This window comes from Carassius carassius, chromosome 28 (assembly GCF_963082965.1).
Source record: "Carassius carassius chromosome 28, fCarCar2.1, whole genome shotgun sequence".
Taxonomy (NCBI): Eukaryota; Metazoa; Chordata; class Actinopteri; order Cypriniformes; family Cyprinidae; genus Carassius; species Carassius carassius.
The window spans coordinates 4,287,714-4,312,458 of NC_081782.1; the positions used below are offsets into that span (position 1 = coordinate 4,287,714).

The 24,745-nt window shown below is 35.3% G+C and overlaps 1 protein-coding gene across 1 annotated transcript; it reads right to left on the bottom strand.

The window, feature by feature from the left end:
- Positions 1-1,997: 1,997 nt before the first annotated feature.
- On the bottom strand, positions 1,998-23,326 carry ngef (neuronal guanine nucleotide exchange factor). The gene is made up of 15 exons (XM_059513920.1): positions 22,791-23,326; positions 17,087-17,186; positions 15,869-16,072; positions 14,943-15,022; positions 12,318-12,544; positions 12,038-12,198; positions 10,350-10,502; positions 7,389-7,518; positions 7,230-7,304; positions 5,985-6,074; positions 4,794-4,957; positions 3,952-4,110; positions 3,789-3,868; positions 2,839-2,943; positions 1,998-2,545 (listed from the first exon to the last, which is right to left on the bottom strand). The coding sequence occupies exons 1-15, from the start codon at positions 23,002-23,004 to the stop codon at positions 2,328-2,330; spliced, it is 2,160 nt and encodes a 719-aa protein (XP_059369903.1). The 5' UTR covers positions 23,005-23,326; the 3' UTR covers positions 1,998-2,327.
- Positions 23,327-24,745: the final 1,419 nt, after the last annotated feature.

The following is a 24,745-nucleotide window of genomic DNA, read 5'->3' on the forward strand; positions in this document are numbered from 1 at the left end:
ACATGATTAGCATGCGACTAGCATGTTGCTAGCTTGATTTTACCATGATTAGCATGTTGCTAGCATGTTTCTAGCATGATTAGCATATTGCTAGCATGTCGCTAGCATTTTTCTAGCATGATTAGCATGTTTGCTAGCATGACTTGCATGCGACTAGCATATTGCTAGCATGATTTTAGCATGATTAGCATGTTGTTAGCATGTTTCTAACATGATTAGCATGCGACTAGCATGTTGTTAGCATGATTTTACCATGATTAGCATGTTGCTAGCATGTTTCTAGCATGATTAGCATATTGCTAACATATCGTTAGCATGTTTCTAGTATGATTAGCATTTTGCTAGCATGACTAGCATGTTGCAAGCATGTTTCTAGCATGATTAGCATGTTGTTAGCATGCATAGCATGCGATTAGCATGTTTCTAGCATGATTTTAGCATGATTATCATGTTGTTAGCATGTTTCTAACATGATTAGCATGCGACTAACATGTTGCTAGCATGATTTTACCATGATAAGCATGTTGCTAGCATGTTTGTAGCATTATGAGCATATTGCTAGCATGTCGCTAGCATGTTTCTAGCATGATTAGCATGTTGCTAGCATGCGACTAGCATGTTGCTAGCATGATTTTAGCATGATTAGCATGTTGTTAGCATGTTTCTAACATGATTAGCATGCGACTAGCATGTTGCTAGCATGATTTTACCATGATTAGCATGTTGTTAGCATGTTTCTAGCATGATTAGCATGCGACTAGCATGTTGCTATCATGTTTCTAGCATGACTAGCATGCGACTAGCATGTTGCTAGCATGATTTTACCATGATTAGCATGTTGCTAGCATGTTGCTAGCATGACTAGCATGCGACTAGCATGTTGCTAGCATGTTTTAATATGATTAGCATGTTGTTAGCATGTTTCAAGCACAATTAGCATGTTGATAGCATGTTTCTAGCATGACTAGCATGCGACTAGCATGTTGCTAGCATGTTTCTAGCATGATTAGCATGTTGCTAGCATTTTCTAGCATGACTAGCATGCAACTAGCATGTTGCTAGCATGATTTTAGCATGATTAGCATATTAGGATAGATAGATAGATAGATAGATAGATAGATAGATAGATAGATAGATAGATAGATAGATAGATAGATAGATAGATTAGATGAGTTTGAATGAGTTTAAATTGACTAGCATCAAAGCTTGATTGTGTCTAATGGGATTTGGAGCTTGGTTCATCTGAACATCCTGTCAATGAAAGTCTATGGGCATTTTTATGGTTTTTAATATTAATTTTTAAGAAAACCGTAAGTCAAACCAGTCTGAAAAGATATAGCACACCGAGTCAGAACAGTATGAAGGTCTGACCCGAGTTTGGAGTATGGAGCTTGAACGGTCTAGGAGTTAGTGTCCAAAATTTTTGCGGCCAGAAAAATAAGAAGAATAATAATAAGTTAAAATAGGATTTCAGTAAGTTGGCTTTCTCAAGCCAACTTAATTATATAAACTGGATATCAATTGTTTGTGCATCCAAACAAACAGGTGATTCAAAAATGTGATTAGTTAATATTAAACTTCATCGTGGAGCATTTTCTCTTTCAGAATGGACAAATGGCTTGTTGCTGGAAAGTTACCATGTTGCATCTGGTTAGGACACAGTTGTTAGACTGGTTTAACAATATTACTCTCTTGTGTGTAGTGTGTTTGTGTAGGAAAACATAGTTTAATGTGTATGTGATTGTACACACACTTTCATGCAGCACGTGCAAAAAACGCCTCAGTGTTCTTCATCTGCAGTTTTTACCTCATTCAAATTACCGCATTCAAAATGCCATATATGTGCATTTGATTAACTTCGCTCTCTTATTTTCGGTTTGTTCTTCATGTGGATGGGAGGAGAATGAGCTGCATATGGTACAGTACATCCTCTTTGTCCTAAACCAGTAAGGTGTGACCATGCACATTAATACATTCCTTTTCCAGAGAGGCATTACGACTTTACAAAAGTCCTGATGTAGCGTTTATTTTCCTTCACCACAAATGTGTCCCCGTGTGTGATTGCGGAAGTTGAAATCCTTCATGCTGACAGCGTGTTAGGACTGTATGGAAGCAGCGATTCAGAAACACACGTGCTTATAGTGCAAGAGCTCTTCCACGACCCTGTTGAGTCCTCAGTGTGACGCCGGACATGTATTCAATAAAACACTGGACACAGAATGACTAGCGGTTCGCCACGACATCTAGGGGGCGCCGCTTCCAGGTCAGGAAATGGGAGAACGTAGGATGGTTGTGGTGGTTATGCGATGCCATTTCTTGCTCCTTATCTACAGGTCAGTCCAGGTGGGAGTGTATTGGGGGCTTTTGGCTTGGCGGCGCCCCCTGGAGGCAGCTCTGGCCCCCTGCGCTCCTTCCTGAGCCTGCTGGATCCGTTGACACTCTTTAAGATTCTGAGCCCGAACTTCTGCGCTCATGATCCTCTCCACCACACGGATGGGGAACCAGCCTCGCTCACCATCATGTAACCTTTCACCCAACATCCAGCCTGAGGGAGAGACACGGATATGGCATGAACGTTCAGAGAGAAAAAAAAAACAGGAAGGATGTGTCACAAAAATAGTAAAACAGAACAGGTGAAAGGAAGCAACACAGCAAGTGAGACAAGTGCATGCAAATGACAGCAGATGATGCAGAAGTGAAAGACAAAGTCACAAATCTGGCAATAAACAGTGAAGTCTGATGAAGTTGCATGGCTTATTGCAAGTCTTTCTTTTAAAGCAAACACTGACTGATTTTTAAGGATGTATAGTGTTTGTCGATGCGTTTGTGATCTCTTACCATCATCGGTGCACTCCAGAATGTGCAGCACATCAGCCATTTCTACACAGAGCTCATCAGGTTCCTGAGAGGAGTACGACTGGATGCACTGAACCTGTGGAGAATCTGACATGCACCAGAAAACAATAAATCATACTGCACACAGACACAAAGAAACTCACTCAAGTCAAAGTAAAATTAAATTAAATAAAACTACATTATTATTATTATTAAATTATATTATTAAAAAAATTAAATATTACAAATTGTAATATATCAATTCCAATAGTATTTGTAATATTTATTTTAATATGTAATATTTATAAAAAATGCGATATAATATTTAATTATTTTTACTTACAATATTAAAATAATCTAATATAACAAATGAACAGATTATTTTTACATTATTTTATATGTAAATTTAAATAAAAAATTATTTTATGATTACAAATTAAAATAAATATTTTTAATTACTCATCATATTTTGAATAAATATTATTTATATATATATATATATATATATATATACACTATTCGATTATTTTATATTGTTATAAATAAAATAAGCATTGTATGCTATATTACTGTATAATATTAGAAAAAATATTCATATTATTTATTATTATATTATTTATTCTATTTGAAATCAAATGAAAATAAAATACCCTTTCATGTCACTTATTTATTGGGAGAGGAAAAAATAAGACAGTAAAAGATGATAAAAAAGAACGGGACTGAGAAATGGGTTTTTTAATCAATTACAGAGCTAACTAGTATGATGACAGAAATGGAAACTGTGTTATTATGACAAATAGAGATGGGATCATCTTGTCTGATTCAGACACCAGACGTACCCCATTTTTACATTTAGCCGCTTGAGCTTTTATCCAAACCAATGTTCATTCAAGATATGTCTTTAATTCAAATCAAACGCATACATAGGGTGTGCATGCATGTATGTGATGTACCTGGTTGGTGAGTGCTGGTGGAGAGGAATCTCGTACGACGGTTTGGAGTCAAAGCATATATCCAGCGCAGTTTATCGCTTCTGTAAACATTCAGAGAGCCATTAGTGCACAAAGCAAACATGTACTGTAATCTCTGTGATATGGTTCAGGACTGCGCTCTCACATGCTTTCAGTCTTGAGCATGTAGCTGACTTCTCTGTCCTCCTGGTTCTCCAGCAGTTTCAGCACAAACACCGAGGCCAGCATCTGACCCTGATCCTCCAGGTCTTCAGTCCTCAGCATGGAGCGACTGCAGGAGTCCAGAACCTGGTACTTCTCTCCACTGAAACACACATTTAAAACACACCCAAAAACAATCAGGGGAGAGTGAGACTAGCGAGTAAACACCAGTCAAGTACATTACTCAGACAACATTTAGCCATTTTGACCCATTTCAGAATTCATTCGTTTCATTTCGTTTTTTTGTTTTTTTAATAAAGGCCTATTCACACTGAGAACAATAACAATAACTATTTTAGTGTCCACACTAATGGACAATATCATCGTTTTGTGTGGATTCTAAAATTAAATACACTTTATATCATAAAAAATTAAAACTAAACTAAATATCTAAATTATAATTTCGAACAATTCATTAAAATATTATAGGATTTTTTTTTATTTCCTTAAAATTATATATTTAATATGGCATTATGTGTTGTAGTTTTTATTTTACAATATTAATCAATACAATTTATTTTATTCATTATTATAATTATTTCATTTATAATAGTTACAACTACATTTATTATTATACTGAAATTCTTCATAATGATATAAATAAATATTTGTCATTATCTACTATTACATTACCTGGTATATAATATTACAAATTAAAAATATTATATAATATATTATTCTATCATTTATTTAACCATATTATTGTCCACATCAACAGACGACATCATTCCCTTTTCTTATCAGCGACCGATGACATCGTGTCGTGCAGCTGATGATGTCACAGACCTGGAGCTGCGTTTGGTGATGAGCAGCAGGTTATTGAACAGGAACAGGTAGATGGGGTGGTAGAGCTTGCGGCTGCGCATGGTCCTGGTGCTCTTGGGTCCAGACATCTGCTGCACCTCTCCCTTCTTCAGGAGCCAGCGAGAGTGAGAAATCACCGGCACTGACTGCAAACAAGAGAACACAACTGCACTTTACAAAGATGAGGGTTGGAAAAACTTCTTACCAAGAGCTCTTGTAACATCTAAAGGGATAGTTCACACAAAAACGTGTGAGTTACTGCACCTCATATTGATCCAAACCCTAATGACTATTTTACGTGGAACAAAACAGGAGATATTTAACAGAATGTTCACACTGCTCATTTTTATAGAATGAAAATGCATGGCAATGAATTCAAGATGTGTGTGTGTGTGTGTGTGTTTTTTTTTATGTCACTACGTTTGAAATTAATAAACCAAATGCCATTTATTCTCATTCAGTATGTATCATAACTGAATGAAATACATCAAGTTTGAGTCAACAAATGCAAATAACAGCTAGAAACTATTTTTAGCGCACAATGGCTTACATTTTATTTTGTTAATCACATATAGCTATTACCATATTTTCCACAAATATGTTGCATCTGAATAGTTAAACTGGGTCAAAATTTGCATTGTTAGGCATTGCTTAGAGAAAAAATGCATTGGTGTATGTGTCACATTTTATTATTACAATGCAAAATAGTGGTTAAAAATAAATAAATAAATAAATAAAACCCTTAACATTGAAATTAGAAACACTATACTGAAAAAAAATTGGTATAGGATTTGAAATAATTTTCACTTAATCGATACTAAATTTCACAAGTAATTAGAAACATCAAATAACACTGTGTTACTAAAGAAAAATTATTTTATTGTAAAACAGTCAAATCTTTGTTTTTTTTTTACACCTGTGAATGTTATTTGTTTTATTTCCAGTGAATTAACATGTTAAGGCTTTTTTGACACCAGTCTATTTAATCTCATTATATGGAAAAGAGCAGCTTTAACGGTCTGCTAAACATCTCATTTCATGTTCAACAGAAGAAAGTTAGTCATATGGTCTTGAATGACATGAATAAATGATATTTTTGAGTGAACTGTTCCTTTAAGTACAGTAGAAGAGTGTGTTCAGGGTTATGGCATGGCATCTTTAGTCTTTCAGTACCTTGGATTTGAATTCAAGCGTTTTCTCGATGCTGATCAGCTCCTCGGTGCGACTCATCTTTCTCACACCTTCATTGCACTCCTTCACAATCTGAGAGAGACCCACATGTACATTAATAACCTGACATGTGGGGATTTCCCATTCGCTTCCATTTTAAAAAGAGCTAATTATAAGCACTCTACACTAACCCAAATATACACCCTAACCTTGAAATACATTTGCATGCATCTTTAGATACAGATTAGACCATTATTAAACCCATTTTTAAACTGATTTCCTTGTGGGAACGTCTCCAGTTCATCAGGTTTTACTATTCCCTCAGAAATGTTGTCATCACAATTAGAAAAACATACTCCCACACACAGGAACAAATCTGACTAAATGATACTTTGAGTTTCACTTCAAGCTGGAGTTCAAGTATCAGCTGTTTGTTTATCAGACGTATCAAACTGCAGATGAACTCTGGGACATAAACTTTGCCTTGTGGTCTTCGGAGTCAGTTTTAAATGAGAACCACTGAAGTGTTTTGATTGTTTTAATAATCAGAATCATACGTTTGAGCATTAAAAACATTTTGCATCATTAGGGAATTCATAAAATAGAAAGTTTTATGAAGTCACATACAAAACAACCATACCATCTGACGCATGATATATATATGATAACATTAATTACATTTTATAACAGTTTAAATAAAATAAATATCATATATTCCATTATTTACAGTGTAATATTAGAAAAAAAAATAATTAGAAAAGTAATGGTAGCAGGCTTAATGGAAGGTAGTCAGATAAGTTTATATTTTATATTTTGAACCTATTCACAATTCATGCAGTTTTTGTTGTTAAAAATTTAGCAAAAGCATATGGTGGTTACTTAATGCAGCGATTATGTATTTCCTGTAAACAACCACAACAAATCTCAGCATGGCATTATGATTGTTGCCATAAAAGCAAATCATTTGAGTCCGAGGACTTGAATAGCAGTTGAATCATAATAACGTGAATGACATGAATGCTGCAATAATGGCTTTCAAATGTTTAAAGAAAATAATTAAGAACAAAAAGCAGCATTCCACATCACAGCTGTTAAAGTCAGAGAGAAGAGGTGTGGCTCGGTAACCTTGGTACCACGAACAATAGAGTGAGACGTGCTTGACAGGTGAAAGTACAGAGACAATGAGACTTACCATCAACAAGACTCATTACCACACCCTGGAATCAAAACACACACACACACACTTACCCTTTCCAGCTCTTGATGAGCTAATATTGCAGTCTTTTCTCTCTCTGAATTTTCCTCCACCTTCTTCAGAATATTCTGGAACAAAAAGAAGCAGTTTTGCTAAATTCAGACTAATTCTAAGACATCCGATTCCCTACACAAGTTCCTCAAGAACAGTACCTGAACAAGTAGTTTGAGTCGTGTGATCCGCTGGAAAGGGAGGATGAGGAAGGAGGTAAACGAGAGGCCCTTCACTTTTGGCTGATTCTCCAAAATGGATATATTCTCTCGGAAAAGAGTATTTTCTTGTCTGAAAAACAAATACAGGCATTTATGAACAAGTGTGTTAATGCAAATATAGTCTGTCATTTTAAAACAAAGAGGCAGCGATAGGCAAGCTACACAAAAAGTAGCTAAATAAAATACACACTACTCTCTTGCTCTCTCTCTATAAATAATATATATATATATATATATATATATATATATATATATATATATATATATATATATATAATATATATATACATCGTGATTAAACCACATTTACAGTCCACAACCAAAAGTAAAACCATAACGAAGTTGGAAATGGTTTTGGTTTATGGCAGTAACCAGGAGAAACTCAACACAGATCAGATATTCAAATGCAGATTGTGTACTTTATCTCTTCAAAATAATTTGCATAAATGCACATTTCAAATTCAGTCAGTGTCATGTTCAATGGCCTGAGGCGGATTGATATGAGCATACTACTTAAGTACTCTTTACTTTTTATTTTATTTTGAATAAAAGTGTCTAAACTTATGGCAGTCCAATCAAATTATAAGTAATTAAAGAGGTGTTTTAAAAACGGTTACTGATGATCACACATCTAATGGAAGGTCATGTAGGATGAACATTGCATTGTGGGAAACATTATTCTGTGTAGTGTGCTTCTAATCTGATTTTGCCAAAATTACTAGATTCATTTCTGCATACAGAAACTTTGGATAGTATGACTAGCATTTTAGTATGATATTACGAACATAAAAATTAACACGGATTTTGGACAAATATGTGAAGTTTAGCCTTTTTACCAGCAGGTGGCCTGAAGAAAGCGGCTTAAATTGAAGTTTGCAATGCACTTTGATTGCACAAGAGAAATGAGTTTGGATAGCATCCTAATCTTCATTTATGCTACTTAAAGATAAAAATAGTTTTAATTGTTATAAATATAATTATTATTCAGCAAGATATTGCCTCTAGGACTACACAATGAACTACTTGAAATGAACTTAACTAGGTCACAAAGCAGGAAGATGGTTTATGAGGTTAGAGTAGCTATATCTCAATGAACCTGTGTGGTTTAGAACAACAAAACATCATTGTTTCTGATGCACAACCCAGCTGCTGTTATGAACATAATGCACACTCAGAGTGGTTTTAACCCTAATCTTAACAGGAATGGAAAGCACTGAAACTCCTCTGGGCCGATGCGCAGAAAGCCCCAAGAGCTTTACCCGCTCACAAACACACACGAATGAAAGCACCTACACAAACCCTTACACAACACATCAGAGGCCAGCGAGGACTGAAGCCTCAGGCTAGAATCCAGCCAGACAGCTGGTCTGTGAGACACTGAATATACTGTACATGCAGAGACAGATTTACACAACAAACCCACACTACTGTCCAAAAAAATACCCCACCTTTATTGTGCACAGCCACAATCAATAACACTCATGACTTCAGAAGACATGGATCATGGTTTATGTTGCATTAAACACTTTCACGCTATCAGTAATCCAGCTTTTGAGCTCTTTAAAAAAATACAGGTTTGGGACAGCTTGAGGGCAAGTAAGTGGTCATATGATCACTTTAATAAATTTAAAATGTCATGGAATTTCACTAAGTGAAGGAAGCGTGGGAAGACTATAGGTGACACATTGATGCATTGTTGTTGTTGTTCCTTGTATAAGCCACACCCACCAGTCAAGTCAAGTCACTGTGTCACATTTAATTACAGGAATCATCACGTACAACGTCACGCGTTTCGGTTACGACGCAAACAAGGAAATACTCTTATGTTCTAAAGCTTATTACGCAGAGAGGCAAAGAAAGCATTTCAGACCAGAACTAATCTGCATGTTAGTTTAGTTGTTCACCAGCCAAATTCAGCATGATGAAGCAGGTTGACCAAGTAACTCTTTATAACTAAAGATTAACTGGTAATGTTTTGCATTACGATCTTGTTTGTTAACACTAGTTAATGCATTAGCATGAACAAACAATGCAACTAACAATTTACCTAACAATGCTTTTTTACAACACTTATTAAACTTTGTGAATATGAGTTAATAAAAAATGTTGATGTTAGTTCCTAGAAGGTTAACTTTTCATTTAAATAATATATTAGTAAATGTTGAACTTAACATCACATATTGTTCATGTTAACTAATATACATAACTAATGTTAACAAATGAAACCTTACTGTAAAATGTTACGGACTAACTCAATTTTAACTAACAGTTATAACCAAACTTTCACCTTTAAAAAATTAAAAGCTTTTTGCATTAAAAGCTTTTTGAAATGTTTTCTAAAATGTTTCTGAATTATGCAAATGAGACGATGTCTAATTAAATATGCACTAATTGGCAGAAAATTCCGGAATAAGAATTTAAATATTGAATGAATTCATTTCAAAATTCTTGTTTCATTACAATTACAGAGAGAACAAAAAATACTGTCAACAGCTAGGGGGAAAAAAAGCTTTTTACCAACTTTTTGGGGAATAAATTGTTCTAGAAATCAGTTGAATTACATATAAACAAACCCCTCCTGTAAAAACATTGCAATAAAATGTAGTGTAAGTGCAAATGAAAACTTAATAAAACGGCCTTTAAATATATGTATTGTAACTGAAATCTACAGACACAAATAGATAAAGTGCATTAAAATAAACGCCTCAGTTTTTGTTGGATGTTTCCTATACACTATTCTGAAAGATGACACATTATGTAAGCAAAATAACCCAAAACTGCTAAATCGATCACCTATACTGCATTCACAAAACTTTCGTAGTATGTATTTTGTGACCGTAAGGTAACAAACTGACAAATAGACATATCTGAATTCAATATATCTCATTTCAGTTCTCTTACAGTATCCGTCGGTAGTTCTTCTCCTGGTACGCCTGGTTGATGACGTAGCTGATGAAGACTTGGAAGTGTTTAACAGCGTGAAAATGAACGATGTCGCACACGTCTGAGATCAGGATGGACTCTTCGATCCTGTGCTCCAGATCCATGAGGAACCTGCGGAAATATGAGGTCATCGTCGTTATACAACAATATTATGGCTGCGGGACATTTTGGATATACAATCAAGATATGTAGTTAAGTGGCACTGGGGAAAGTACATTCTGTTTACATGTGTATGTAAGTATTAGCATAGTTAAATATATGCAAACAAACATAACTGAAAAGTTTTGCATGGGCAATTACTTCAGAAATCCACTAGCATTAGTATACATCTGGCCAATTTAGTTTAGAGCCTCTAGTGATGCAGAAATTAAACATTTCTCTTAGCTTAGATGTGCACCAACAATCCAAACACATCTTATGTAAGAAAGAAACTCAAATCAATCTTGTAATCCAATGTTCTTCACTGTTAGAGAGCAGGTTTGGAAGGGCGAGCTCCTCCTGACTCATGCGCATGAATCATCGCATTAGTGGGCGGATTTGCATGCTACAAAGCTACTGACTGGAATCAAATCACACCAACACTTTAATTTTAGCCTGTGGGCAATAATTGGTATCAGGGTGAATGGGAGGAATTTTCACTTCTGAAATATGTCTGAAGCAAGATTTTGTGAAGTTTATTAATATTGACCGTTACGTGAACAAGTTTAAACTACATAAAATTTGAAGGCTATTTATTGGATTAGTAAAGGCAGATGACATAATATGTGACTTTACATAAAAAAAGCAACTATTTTTATAAAAATGAATAAAACATTTCTTTATAATAATAATAATAATAATTATTATTATATTTTTATTTACAGTAAACTAATAAATAATAATAAATACATTACTTATATTTATTATATTTTATGAAAATATTATAAATACATTTTCGCCTGGCATATTTTTTATATGTAAATTGTATTTTTTTTAAATGCATCTTGGATATATTTGTTTTATTTGAAATACATCAATTACAAAATATTTTCAAAATATATTAACAAATATTATGAATATTTTTTTTATATGATATATGTTGATTATTTATATAAATGTATCTTTACAAATATATATAAATTGATAGATAAATTTTTAGCGCATTCTCATTTCTACTGATATTTGTATATTTATATAAAATGTATTTAAAAATATATATTTTGGACAAATTTTGATTTTCATTATTTCATATATTCAAAACATATTTAACATTTACGTGTTTTAACAAATATGTCTTAAGCGGTTTTGTACTTTTTTTGTATATTTATATAAAATGTATATTTGGACAGATATTTTGATTTAAAATGAAGCACAAACATATATTAACATATATGACTGTATATTCTTGATTCCTCCTGATATTTGTTTGACAGCATTTGGTATATTTTAACATAAAATACATTGTTTTTTGCTTAACTGGAACTAATAATACTAATGCTGCCACTCAAACTTTAATGATGAGAAAAGTCACTGTGGTCTAGGCAAATGTGGTTTTACATTTTTGCCCCGTTAGCCACCTACTAAAAATAGAAACATAGATTGGCATTGGGAAACCACAAGTGTAGCAAACTGATTGCTGACCACATAGGTTGCCCCAAAACACATACCTCTCGCTTGCCTTCATGATGTCCTTAATGTTGGAGAACAGGAAGTGCATGTCAGACTGACTCAAGGTGTTAACAAGCAGAGGGTTTCGTAGAAAGTCAGTTTCCAGCAGCTCCAGGCTTTTGTAGTACGATGCCTCAGAGGTCACCAGTTCAAACATGGCCTACAGAAAGAGACCGAGACACATTCAGTTAACATGCACTGCTATTGCTGAGTGTATTTGCTGTTAGCACATACAGTTCAAAAGTTTATACTCCAGTCAATTCACAGCATGCGTCTCACCTCCTGCACTATGATCTCCTTTGGCTCTAGGGTCTTCAGTAGTCCACTGTCTTTCACAACCTCCAGGTTTTGCCAGAGGCTCAGTGAATGCATGCCGTTCCTCAGCTGTAGCTGCAATGCGGGTGCAGCCGTGACCCCTGACCCTGCAGCTGGAAGCCCATCTCTCTGTCGACGCTGCTCGATCTCCTGCTGCTTAGAGGTGTCTCTGTACTCTTGATACAAAACATCTGGACACAAACACATTTAACAGCACAGAATGATGATTCGGAAGGACACCATTTTCACACATTTCGATATTTTAGCACATATATAGACGTTAAAAGCGCACTATAGTAAATGCATGTTTCTCCTTCACGCTTCTAAACATCCAATATGTCAACATGTGCCTCTTACGAAATGACTGAGTTCGATGTAAGCTTGTGTGAAGCTTTTGTTTGTTCATTTGCAAAGCATCTAAACTGAAGCCACTTCAAGGCTACTCGCCAGGGAAGCTATTTTCTATGCAAGTCTAACATAAATATTATTTTAGTAGAAGCGTAGATATACACACATGCATACATTCATGCGTGTATACATTTGTGCTCAGAAGTTTACACACCCTCTGCAGAATGTGCATAATTGAAACTAAATAAGGGGGATCATGAAAATTGCATGTTATATTTTTTTATTTAGTACTGTCCTGAATAAGCTATTTCACATAAAAGATGTTTAAATATACTCCACAAGACAAAATAATAACTGAATTCATAAAAATGATCCCATTCAAAAGTTTAAATACCTTTGCATCTTAATACTATCTGTCATTTCCTGTATATACAGGAATATATTAAATGCACTATATATATATATATATATATATATATATAAGAGTTTTTTTAATTTCAGCATTCGAAGATAACTGTCAGCAGAAACGGATGTCACAACAAAGTTGTGCAAGTTTACTGCAGGCTCCTTGAGCGCTGAAAACATCAACTATATGAGCTGATTGACCTCACATTCACTCATTCTTTACCTTTCTGTGCATCTACATTATAACAGCATGTGCATACTGCCTATATGTGTGTATGTGTGTGTGTGTGTGTGTGTGTCGGTTTCTCAAATGGGTGACTTTGTACAGAGGAAAGCAGTGGCATAATGTCCTGGACATTCAACAAGAACTTCAGGTGGGTGTTCAGCACAGTCGGTTACATAACAGAGTGAGAGAAGAGAAGAGAAGAGAAGAGAAGAGAAGAGAAGAGAAGAGAAGAGAAGAGAAGAGAAGAGAAGAGAAGAGAAGAGAAGAGAAGAGAAGAGAAGAGAAGAGAAGAGAAGAGAAGAGAAGCTGATCGTCTAGAACAGGAGATGATAAATGTCAAATAACAATAGAAAAATGATAGAAATTATAAATAGGTAATAGCTAAATTTCCATTTTTATACATATTATGAATGTGCATTCCTGATTTCTTATTAAAATGTTTTGCGTTTTGTATAATTAAATGGAATATATTTTTTAAATATATTTTAGACATAAATTTAATTTTAAAATTTATTACTGTATTTTCAAAACAGATATATTTAACAAATATATTCATAATAACATACACTTTAATATAAGATACATAAATTCATAAATATATTAAAAACGAATATATTGAATTTATGAGGGTTATATATATATATATATATATATATATATATATATAACCCTCATAAATTCAATATATTCGTTTTTAATATATATATATATATATATATATTATGATGTACTTTTTAAATTAAAATACATGACTAAATATATGCATTTAACAAATATTATAAAAATACATTTCTGATTCCTCAATTTATTTTTTTTATATATTTACATAAAAATTATTTTTAAAATATGCAATGTCAAATGTATATAAATTATTACATATATTAAAAGGAGATACATTTTAAAATATTTCTCTCTCTCTCTCTGGTAATTTTTAAATAAAATAAATAGTTTTGCTATACAGGAACTGATCCAGCCGCTCAAATGATGATAAATCAAGGTGATGAAGAAAAAATGATAATAGACAAGACATGACAACAGATGAGATGAGACAAATAAAATAGATGAGAAGAGAAAAGAAGAGATGAGACGTGAGAAGAGATGAGAAATGAGAAAATGGACCAATACATGAGAAAAATAAATGCAGCAAAATGATGAGCAAAGAAATGAATAGAGCATACAATGGAGAAACAGAAGAAGAAATAAGATGTTACCAGAAGAAGCTACAAAAGAAAGAGGAGGAGAACCGAGGAAGTGGAAATAAGTGAAGAAAAGAGAGACTTGGATGCAGATACAGGAGAGAGAAATAGACGAATGATGAGGGAAATAGAGATGATATAAAATGATGTTGTGTTGGTGAAGAAAGCAGATAACTCTCTCTTGCTGTAATTCCAGAATATATTTAAAAAGACATCACCCACACACTCCACCTTCCTTCATCCTACACACACTAACACACACTCGCGTCTCGTACACATCTAGCACATCCATGCTGAAAATTCAACTGCAAATAAAGTTGCCTACACAGTTCAACTTGAGGCACATAAATTAGCATGCATCGTTACAGCACATCGGTCTCTTTCCCTTCCTGCATGTGTGTTTTGTTCACTCACCAACGCTCTTCACAATGTTGAAATTGCGGCAGGAATTCTCTACTGCCATCTTCTGCGGACTTTCACCATTCCTCACCAGCCTGAAAGAGAGAAAAACCCAATATTCAGTGACTAGCAGAGATAAGAGGAAGCGTGTGTGTGTGTGTGTGTGTGAGTATCAAAATGAGAACACGTCAGCCCGCTCTCAAAACACCCTACAGCTGTTTTAAGTCCTACTTATGTTTCTAAATGAGGGGAATATTGTTTCCTCACACTTTAATTCCCATTTAGCTTTATTACATTTGAACCCGTATAGACCTAAATAAGTCAAATCCATCAGCAGAGTCGTGCGAGTACTATTTGAGTCATACAGCACATGTGCCCACATGCAAACATCAAAAATGAACATACTGTGCAAGCTAATATACGTGCATAAATAAGCTCTATACATGCAACTATGCAAATATAAAAAAATATTGCATGCATACAAATATACGTACTGTATACTGAAGCATGGTTGGATAAATGACATTTTAAGCAGTAACAGCAGATTTATGCATAATTATTGTACAATTATTGACAATTTTATGAGATCATATTAATTAAAAAAACTTGTGTCACACAGGACAATAAACTGGAAAAAGGGATTCTTAAATTATGAAAAATGTGCTTATTCCCTTATATATATCCATATTTATTTTAACCTAAAAATGCATAAATGTATAAATATTTAATTTTGATAGATAGATAGATAGATAGATAGATAGATAGATAGATAGATAGATAGATAGATAGATAGATAGATAGATAGATAGATAGATAGATAGATAGATAGATAGATAGATAGATAGATAGATAACATTGTTTATAAATATATAAATGCACACAGTCTATGAAGTTATTTAAGTTACACACTAAAAAACTTCTATTCTGTCTGTCTCTCTTACCGGAGTGTGATGCTGTCAGGGTCGACAGTGGTGTGAATGTCATTGTCCTGCATAGTGCAGGCACTTGTCGTCCGTTCACTCAGCTCTTCCATTTCTTGTCTACGCGTCCAACCTCCCGGCGTCGCCAAAGGAGACCGAGAGCGAACTCCTCCCAGCACAGTAATCCCGTTGCTCGGCAACGAGATTCCAGAACGAGAAGGTGGACTGATAAAGACACATGAATATTGTTAATATTTAAATAATGAAAGGTTTGAAGAAATTCTTAGCCTTCTTGAAAGATCGAGTCCCCACTGATAGATATGGTGTCCTCTACAAACATGACCACATGAACACAAAGAGAAACAGCCAAGCCCAAACACAAAGTCTCCCACACACCTTCAGTTTTCAACTCTAAACTCTCCAACCCACACACACAGACAGACAAACATCTCTCATCCTGAGAAGATCATACCATACAGAGCTGAATCATAGATCACACCACACAATAACTCACAAACACTATCACAGACAGATAGACAGAAAGACAGACAGAGAGAGAGAGAGAGAGAGAGACAGACAGACAGAAAGACAGACAGAGAGAGACAGACAGAGACAAAGAGACAGAAAGACAGAGACAGACAGACAGAAAGACAGAGACAGACAGACAGACAGAGAGAGAGAGAGACAGACAAAGAGACAGAAAGACAGACAGACAGAGACAAAGAGACAGAAAGACAGAGACAGACAGACAGAGAGAGAGAGACAGACAAACAGACAGACAGAGAGAGAGACAGAGACAAAGAGACAGAAAGACAGACAGACAGACAGACAGGGACAAAGAGACAGAAAGACAGAGACAGACAGACAGAGAGAGAGAGACAGACAAAGAGACGGACAGAGAGAGAGACAGAGCGAAAGACAGACAGAGACAAAGAGACAGAAAGACAGAGACAGACAGACAGACAAAAGACAGACAGACAGAGAGAGAGAGAGAGAGAGAGACAGACAGACAGACAAAGAGACAGACAGACAGACAGAGAGAGAGAGACAGAGCGAAAGACAGACAGATAGAGAGAGACAGACAGAGACAAAGAGACAGAAAGACAGAGAAAGACAGACAGACAGAGAGAGAGAGACAGACAGACAGACAGACAAAGAGAAAGACAGACAGAAAGACAAAGACAGACAGAAAGACAAAGACAGACAGACAGACAGATAGATGTGTTAGTGTGCACTCACTGATGCGTTCTGGGAGAGGGTAGAAGTCGATTCGCTGCAGAGGGGCTGAGTCTATTGTAGGAGGTGGGGTCCACTGCTGGTTTAGGAGAGGAAGTGGGGCCTGATGGAGAGAATGGCAGGGGCTTAGATTAATGAAAAATAATTGAACAGCATTAATGCGCTTGGACACATTTGGAAAAGACCAACACTGAATTGACCTAAATCACTCCTTGCATGACAGGCCTAGACTACAAAAATGTTTTTATAAGAAGGAAAAAAAAAACCATCAGAAGTACATGGTATCAGAGACAAGTAAAACCAATTGATTGGCTAAATTGATTGGCTTGAAATTGATTGATTGAAATTTAAATTGATTGATTGGCTACCAATTGAATCTGACTGCCAGAGAAAGGACTTCATTACAGGGAAAAAAACATACTGGTTATTCACTACTATTTACCACACACACATTCACACACAAATACACACCGACAAATCAAACACACACTCATATATAAACACAGAGGGCCCATTGTGAATGCTGACTGAGCTGCCTGAAACTTTGTGGGCACAGGAATGTGTAACTGGGGCCTCAACTGGGACTTTCAGTAACTGTGTCTATGTGTGTGTATGTGTGTGTCTATGTGTGTGTGGCTGCCGAGAAAGTCTGTTCAGTTTCCCCCTGAATTTGTCTCCTCTGCAAATTTTGAAGTCTCATGGACAAAGAAAGCATCCGAAATGCTTCATTACCTCCTTACACTGTTTCCCTTAGCGGCTCTCTTGACCAAGCGGCTTTCTGCTCGCTCAGTCACATGCAATTATACTGTAGTGTGCTATTTGTTTTCCTGGATTGTGAGTTGACTAGGTGTGATCAGGAAGACTGCACAGCATGTTTGTCAAACTCCTTAAATAAATATTGATCCATGCGTCAATAAAACTCTGTTGAGCACTTGACAGACTTGTCTAGGAATGCTAAACTTTAACTGCTATGAATTCCACTGGTGCTTTATAATATGTTCTGGCCTAATTTTGAACAAAATGTAAAAATTTATACATTTTTTCTAATGTTCATAAAAATATATTGAAAGATATCATTTAAAATTTACTATAAAGTCTAACTAGCTTTTTTTCTAATTAAACCAGGTGACCATTTTTTTTAATGAATAAATGCAATAGATTGTGTCTTGTGTCATGGGCATCTACTTCTTCATCCAGCAGATTCCAGTTCCTACATTTAGTCTATGAGAGAATGTGCACTTGATCTGAGGTTTAAACCACACCTGACTGACTAACCAACATCACGGCTGTGAGTACAAACTGAGGTCAGCTAAAAGAAGAACTCCTAAAATACAGATAAAAAAAAAAAAAACAAGGACAGACTAGATCGGGGTCAATTTGTTACACCACAATGTGACACTAAAGTTATTTTATGGTCACACTGTGCATCTGTTAATAATTGGCTTTAAACCCAGTTTCCAATAGTGTCACCAGATCTGGAGCAGCAATCAGCAGTGAATGGGGCTATTTTCCCAGAAGGCACTGCAATTTGAAAGAAAACTGTAATGATGCATGCCGAGTTCAAAAAGTGTGTGTGCTTTGCATTGTTTGAACAAATCAGCAAAACATATGGTACACTGACTAACTATAGTACTAGCTATTGCTGGACCGAGAAGTCTAGACCGTTTAGAAAAAATAGTCATGTTACGTGACATTCAATACTTCAAATGTGATGCATTACTCCCCTTTTTATAATACAGTCATATTTTATATAATATACACTACCAGTAAAAAGTTGAACACGCCTACTCAGTCTTTATTATGACTATTTTCCACATTTTAGAATAACACCAGGTTTCAAAATAAAATTATACAAATGGAATAATGTCATGACCAAAAAATCTAAACTGTCTTTTATTTGACCTTTTTGCACATTCTGGGCATTTACTAAACTTTATGAGGTGCATCCTGAGATACCTTTAAACCAATATTGAAGAAGTGTATTGTGGACTATCTGTATACATAATAAACATTATTAAGGTCAAATGTTTCAAATTATATTTTTATATATTCTCAAACATTTTAGATTGACTGGTAGTTTTATTATTATTATTTTCTTTTAATTTTTCTGCATGTAGAATATAAAACCCAACTTGATTTGGTTCACTTTCCATATAAATAAACAACAACAATATAGGTATTTTAAATATTAACCTTTTTCCCCAGAGAGACTTGTTTCCTGGTTAAGGGTAACAACACCGCACAGACTTTGTACATTAAGACTGGGGGATTACCGTACAGAGTGTGTGCATTGCACTTATAACTTATGAAGCATTACAAAACAAACAGATTTACATTTAACATTAGCAGTGGAGTAAATTCTCACACACACCCTCTGACTCTTCATATTCACACCAAACCGTCAGTGAATAAAAAAGAAGTGACAAATTCCAGAACAGCACATATTCACACAGTCATATTCTCTCACAAACACACACACACAACAGTAACAGACAACTGCAAAAATCAAACACCACACCAAAGCGGAGAGCATGACTTATACTAAAAGATGCTGATCAGCGCACTGTATTCTGGGTAATCAAGTCACCCATGCACTTAAAAATTTAGCAGTGTCTCAGACATGATGAACATGGATAATAATCAGTGGAGCGACCTGTACCTGTACAGGCACAATTAAATGGTGTTGCAATAAATGCCCGTGTATTGCAAAATAATATTAAAACATTTATTTTATTGAGTTGTTTTCGCAGGCTGCACGCAACCTGACATCATATTTTGCATTCTATCTTCCCTAAATTGTATATCGAGATTAGAAAACATTCAAATGCATTAGAATCTAATTGATGAAAAATATATACAGTATATCAAAAACATACCTACAACTATAATGCAGTCAGATTTGCGAGTATGAACTCTGATGAACTGGATATTTTTAGTGACTCTAAAACATACTTCGCAATCACGAGTGACTCTCATGAACTGGATATTTTTGGTTCATAATTTTTTTTTAAAAAGGTGCATTCAGGGTCCAATTCAAGAACAAATTAACAATATATCACACAATTAATGTACTGTAGTTGGATTGGGAGTATGAAGTCTTATGATATTTTCCATTATTATTATTTTTTAATTAATCTAAACATATGGTGCAAGTGACCCCTGTGAGCCGGATATTTTAAAGAATGTTTACTAAAGATTCTGGTTTAACAAATCCTTAAATAAATGAACACACTAAGAGTGGTTCTTGAATTGTATTCACTTAACAAACATCATATTATTACTTTTTATCCATGTTAATATGTTATGAGAAGCATTCAGAACTTCTCTTCTATAAACAATTTAATGTCTTCCTATAAACAGAAAACAGTTTTCTCCTTTTATCTACTCAAAATTAACTCCAATTAACATATTGCAAATCCACCATTTAAGAGGGTGTATATAACATCTAACATATAAAACATCTTTCTCTGGAAAAGCAGGTGAGGGCCTATGCATAATACAATCATTAACTGTGTCACATAAAATGCAAAAGATGCTGATTGCCTACCTCATGCCAAGGACTTCACACAGCATTGGGTTTAATGTGTTAATGGGTGATGAAGAAACCAGTGTATGATCTATACACCAAGGATGTATTTTGCCGGCCTAACTAATAAAATATCATGCTGTGTTGTTTTGCTGGTCAGCTTCAGCAGTTGCTGATTACATAAATAGGCCTAGAACATGTGGGCAAAAAACCTCAACTGACAGCCATTCAATAGCAGCATATTCTGATAAAATCATTTTTTGAAAGACAGAAAGTCACAGAGATTTCATCAGTGACACATTTTAGATCAGTTAGAATTGTGAAACTGACTTGAGGTATCTGTTTACGGTCTGATAGTGTAATGTGGGTTCAAAAATGGTCTCAAAATGGAAAAATTGAAATTTAAAAAAAAAAAAAAATATTGAAGCAAAGACTTCCAAGTTTGTGCACTTTCAGGGTTTTGCGTGCTAGCAGAGCAACTAGAAATGCTAACATATAGCTCTCTTCAGTGGTCTCTTGGACTTTATACTGACAACTACTGATATGGAGGTACCATCACACAAAAGCAAAGGTCTTCAGTTAAAAAATACCTTATATTCATCAATTATTAAATTCTGCAACTGAAAGTGACTGATAATTAGATGGCTACCAAGATAAAGTGAACAATATTCATGTGATCTCAATGGCAGCAACCATAAAGGAGCTTTTATAGACCACAGATATGACTTATCCAACACATCACCATGAACACTTGCCCAACATTACTATTAATATAGCTTCAAAAACTATTTTTTGCACCATATGTAGAGATTATGTAAGATTCATTGTTTACGGAGGTGTGCTGATGAAAGGGATGTCAGTTTCATTGTTTATGGGTTTAAGTTGGACTGTCATGACAATAATAGAGCAGGTCTTTCTAATGCTTTCAAGAGGAACATCACAGTGTCATCTTTGATCCTGACATCTACAGAGATTAATCTCAACAACAGAGACACACCTAAGAATATTGGGTTATTTTATCATTCAAATTCTCCACAATGTTTGATTTGGTCTAAGTAATGCATCTATATAGACGCTCGTGCTCATAGAAACAATTAAACTAGTTTCTCGAGTTTCGGGCACTTTGCAATTTCACCGCGGGGCAGAATCACGTGCTTTCATTCGCTCTCTCAGAAAATCTCTATGACTGCTGTCACTCTTCAGTGGCATCAAATCAAAAGAATCCATTTAATGCATCAAACTCAGCAAACATGCCTTAACTTCTTAAAGAAGTAGCACTTAACTTTTGATACTTGTGTAAAACTGCATTGATTTCAGTTGTGGATTCACCTCCACTATTAAAAATAAAGGGGTTTTCACAGCGAAGTCATAGTAGAAAAGAACCCTTCTGGGATGGTTCTTAAAAGAAGTTAGTGTGAAGAACATTTGATTAATCTAAAGAACCTTGAATGGAAAGGTCACTGCATGTTCTTCATTTAACCTTTATAGATACTATAAAGAGGGTTGCACAGTAAAGGTCACACAAGTAAAACCAAGAGGGTTAATTTTTCAGTTAAGCTAGTCTATACAAACCTTAGAAAACTGTTTTACAACATACAGTGAACAATAGGGCATAGACCCCACCACGTTTGCTAGGTAACGCTAATACAACCAACATATCAGTTTCAGAAGCATAGGCTACATTGTGTCTCATAAAAAGTTGTGCTCAAAGCTTCACCTATTATAACATCAATAATCATTTACCTATTATAATATAATTAAACAATAAAGCTGATATTATCTGTATACTATTTAGGGGTGCACGATATATCGGCGACGATTAGTTCGCATCTAGTCAGTAAAGCCGGTTATTTAATCAGTGGTAAATTCAATCAGTTGCGTGATTTCACACGGAGCATTTGTTAACTGACAAACTGCGCAAATCCACTTTATTATCAGCTTGGATTCACGCACCTTATGGGATTTAGCCTACTGCTGATTAGATAATCTCTTTACTGAGTAGCTGGGCATTAATCATCAGCCGATATATATCGTGCACCCCTTATACTATTAGACCTAATTTATTGTTTTTTCTCCAAGAGTTTTTAATTTTTAAATGTTTAAGTTGTAGAAATTTTGTTGTGGTTTATTATGTATTCTAGAGTTCAAATAATAATATAAATAAATAAATCGAATGCTCACTTTCTTGTTGTTCTGAAGATGAAGACAACTTTTTCTTTCTCATTGAACGGTAAAACCGTGAATTCCTGCGTATCGGAGCTCTCATGGACAATGTCTCGTCGTCGTCATCCTCATCATCCTCGCTGGGCAGATGGGGCACTGGCGCCTGAGGTTTAGGCTGGACCACTTGAGGTTTATGTCCCCACTTCATTCTGAACAGGGCTGTCATCGCCATCAGCTATCAGTAACGAGAGCCAGCAATTCATGGAATAATCCCCATCGGACAAGCACAGCAGGAATTCCCATCCATACTGAATCCAAATGTTCAGGCTCCCAAACATACAATCCCACCACAGTCACAGAGAAGCTATGCACCCTTTCTAGATAATCAACTCTCTCATTCTTTCGCCTCTTTCTTTTTCCTCTGCCTGAGGGACAGGCGTGTTGTTACTGACTAGTTCAGAAGTCTAAAGTCTGTCTTTCTCTCTCTGAATCCTCTCCTGTCTGGTAAACCTGTCCTTTGGCCCTCAGTGTCAAAGTTCTCCCCCTCCTCCTCCCTCTCATTCATTCTCGCCGGCCCAGCCTCCCTGTCTCTCCCGCCCTCTTGTCCTCCTCTATTTCACTTGCCTTACCCTGTTCTCACATGAGCGCATACCTTTCAGCTCCACGTGTGAATCAAACAGGTAGAGTCAGTCATCTAAAACAGCAGATCTTGTATTTTTAGTTGTCACTTTGCTAATATGACGTTGACACCTCAGCCATGATGTCTCATCAAACATCACTGTGACTTCTCCCACACTCTTTACAAAGGCTGCACTGTCAAAAAAGATTTTTGAGATTCTGAGTTGTAAATACAACAAGATTACTGGAGTATGTTTTACACAATATGCTATTTTAATATTTTCTACTTCAGAAATTTGTGGTGAATTCATTGTGTTGCTTGCTGTTTCTTTGGTTGTGAAATTTGGTCTTCATGTTTGTGTTTTTTGTCTTTTTAATTTAATATATTTTTTAGTTACAATTGTAGTTAAAGGCAACATTTCATTTTTTTTAAGTGTTTTTCATCTAATATTTATATTTTATTTCATTTAAAGTGATTTTTAATAGTTTTAGTCACAAAAATAACAACACCCTGCTTCTCTACAGTCAGCTGAGTACTCAGTTAAAAAAATTCTCTCTCTCCTGCTTGGCCAAAAGCTCTCGGTCTAATCCCATTGTGCCTCTGTTGATTAACACACATTGACAAGCACACAAAAGCACAGACACACACACACAGATCAGAATGTGCATGCAACCACAAACATTTACCGAAAAATAATCCTAAAATTTCCATTGAAGCACGAACTTCAAGCACACGCACATGGTGTAACATGCATCAAGCAAAGACGTAGATAAGGCACACCTGAGTTAGGCAATTTCTTTCACAAAAAAGGGGTTAGATGTCTCTTACCATTACCTAGTCAAGCCAAAGATCACTATTATACAAGGAGAAAGAGCATGCATACATGAGAGAGAAATAAGGATATCATACTTTGGGGCCAGAATTGCTGGATAATGTAAGTTAAGTAAATCAGAGAAAACCAAATTTACAGTCTTCTTTTGAGTTTGCATGTTGCCATATATTTTCGATTTGGTACGTCCCCACATAGACAGCTAGGTGAATGTGTGTGACTCTGAGTATTAAGAGTTAAGGAGTGTATAAACAAAGCCTGCTGTCTTTATTGAGTTTTGGGATGGAATATGGATTTACTGAGTCCTCGGATTTCTGAGATTATGTAATGCCAATGGAAAGAGCCCTGCGTCATGTGACGGGCACACCTCACTCTAATAAACTTCACCTGTGATGAAAAGGTGTGCCCCAGTTCTACAGGCTACATGAGAAACTGCCCAGCCTTGTCTAAACGATCATCAGCAGTGAGATCAAAGTCCCTGTGATAGCAGTTTTACCTCTATAATGCTTATTCATTAACCGTGTG

Coding starts and splice junctions, on each gene's coding strand:
- ngef (XM_059513920.1), bottom strand. CDS start 23,004: ATGGCGATGACAGCCCTGTTCAGAATGAAGTGGGGACATAAACCTCAA. Junction 7,519..10,349: donor AAGAACTACCGACGGATACT/GTAAGAGAACTG, acceptor TTTGTTTTTCAG/ACAAGAAAATACTCTTTTCC. Junction 7,305..7,388: donor GACTCAAACTACTTGTTCAG/GTACTGTTCTTG, acceptor TTTTTGTTCCAG/AATATTCTGAAGAAGGTGGA.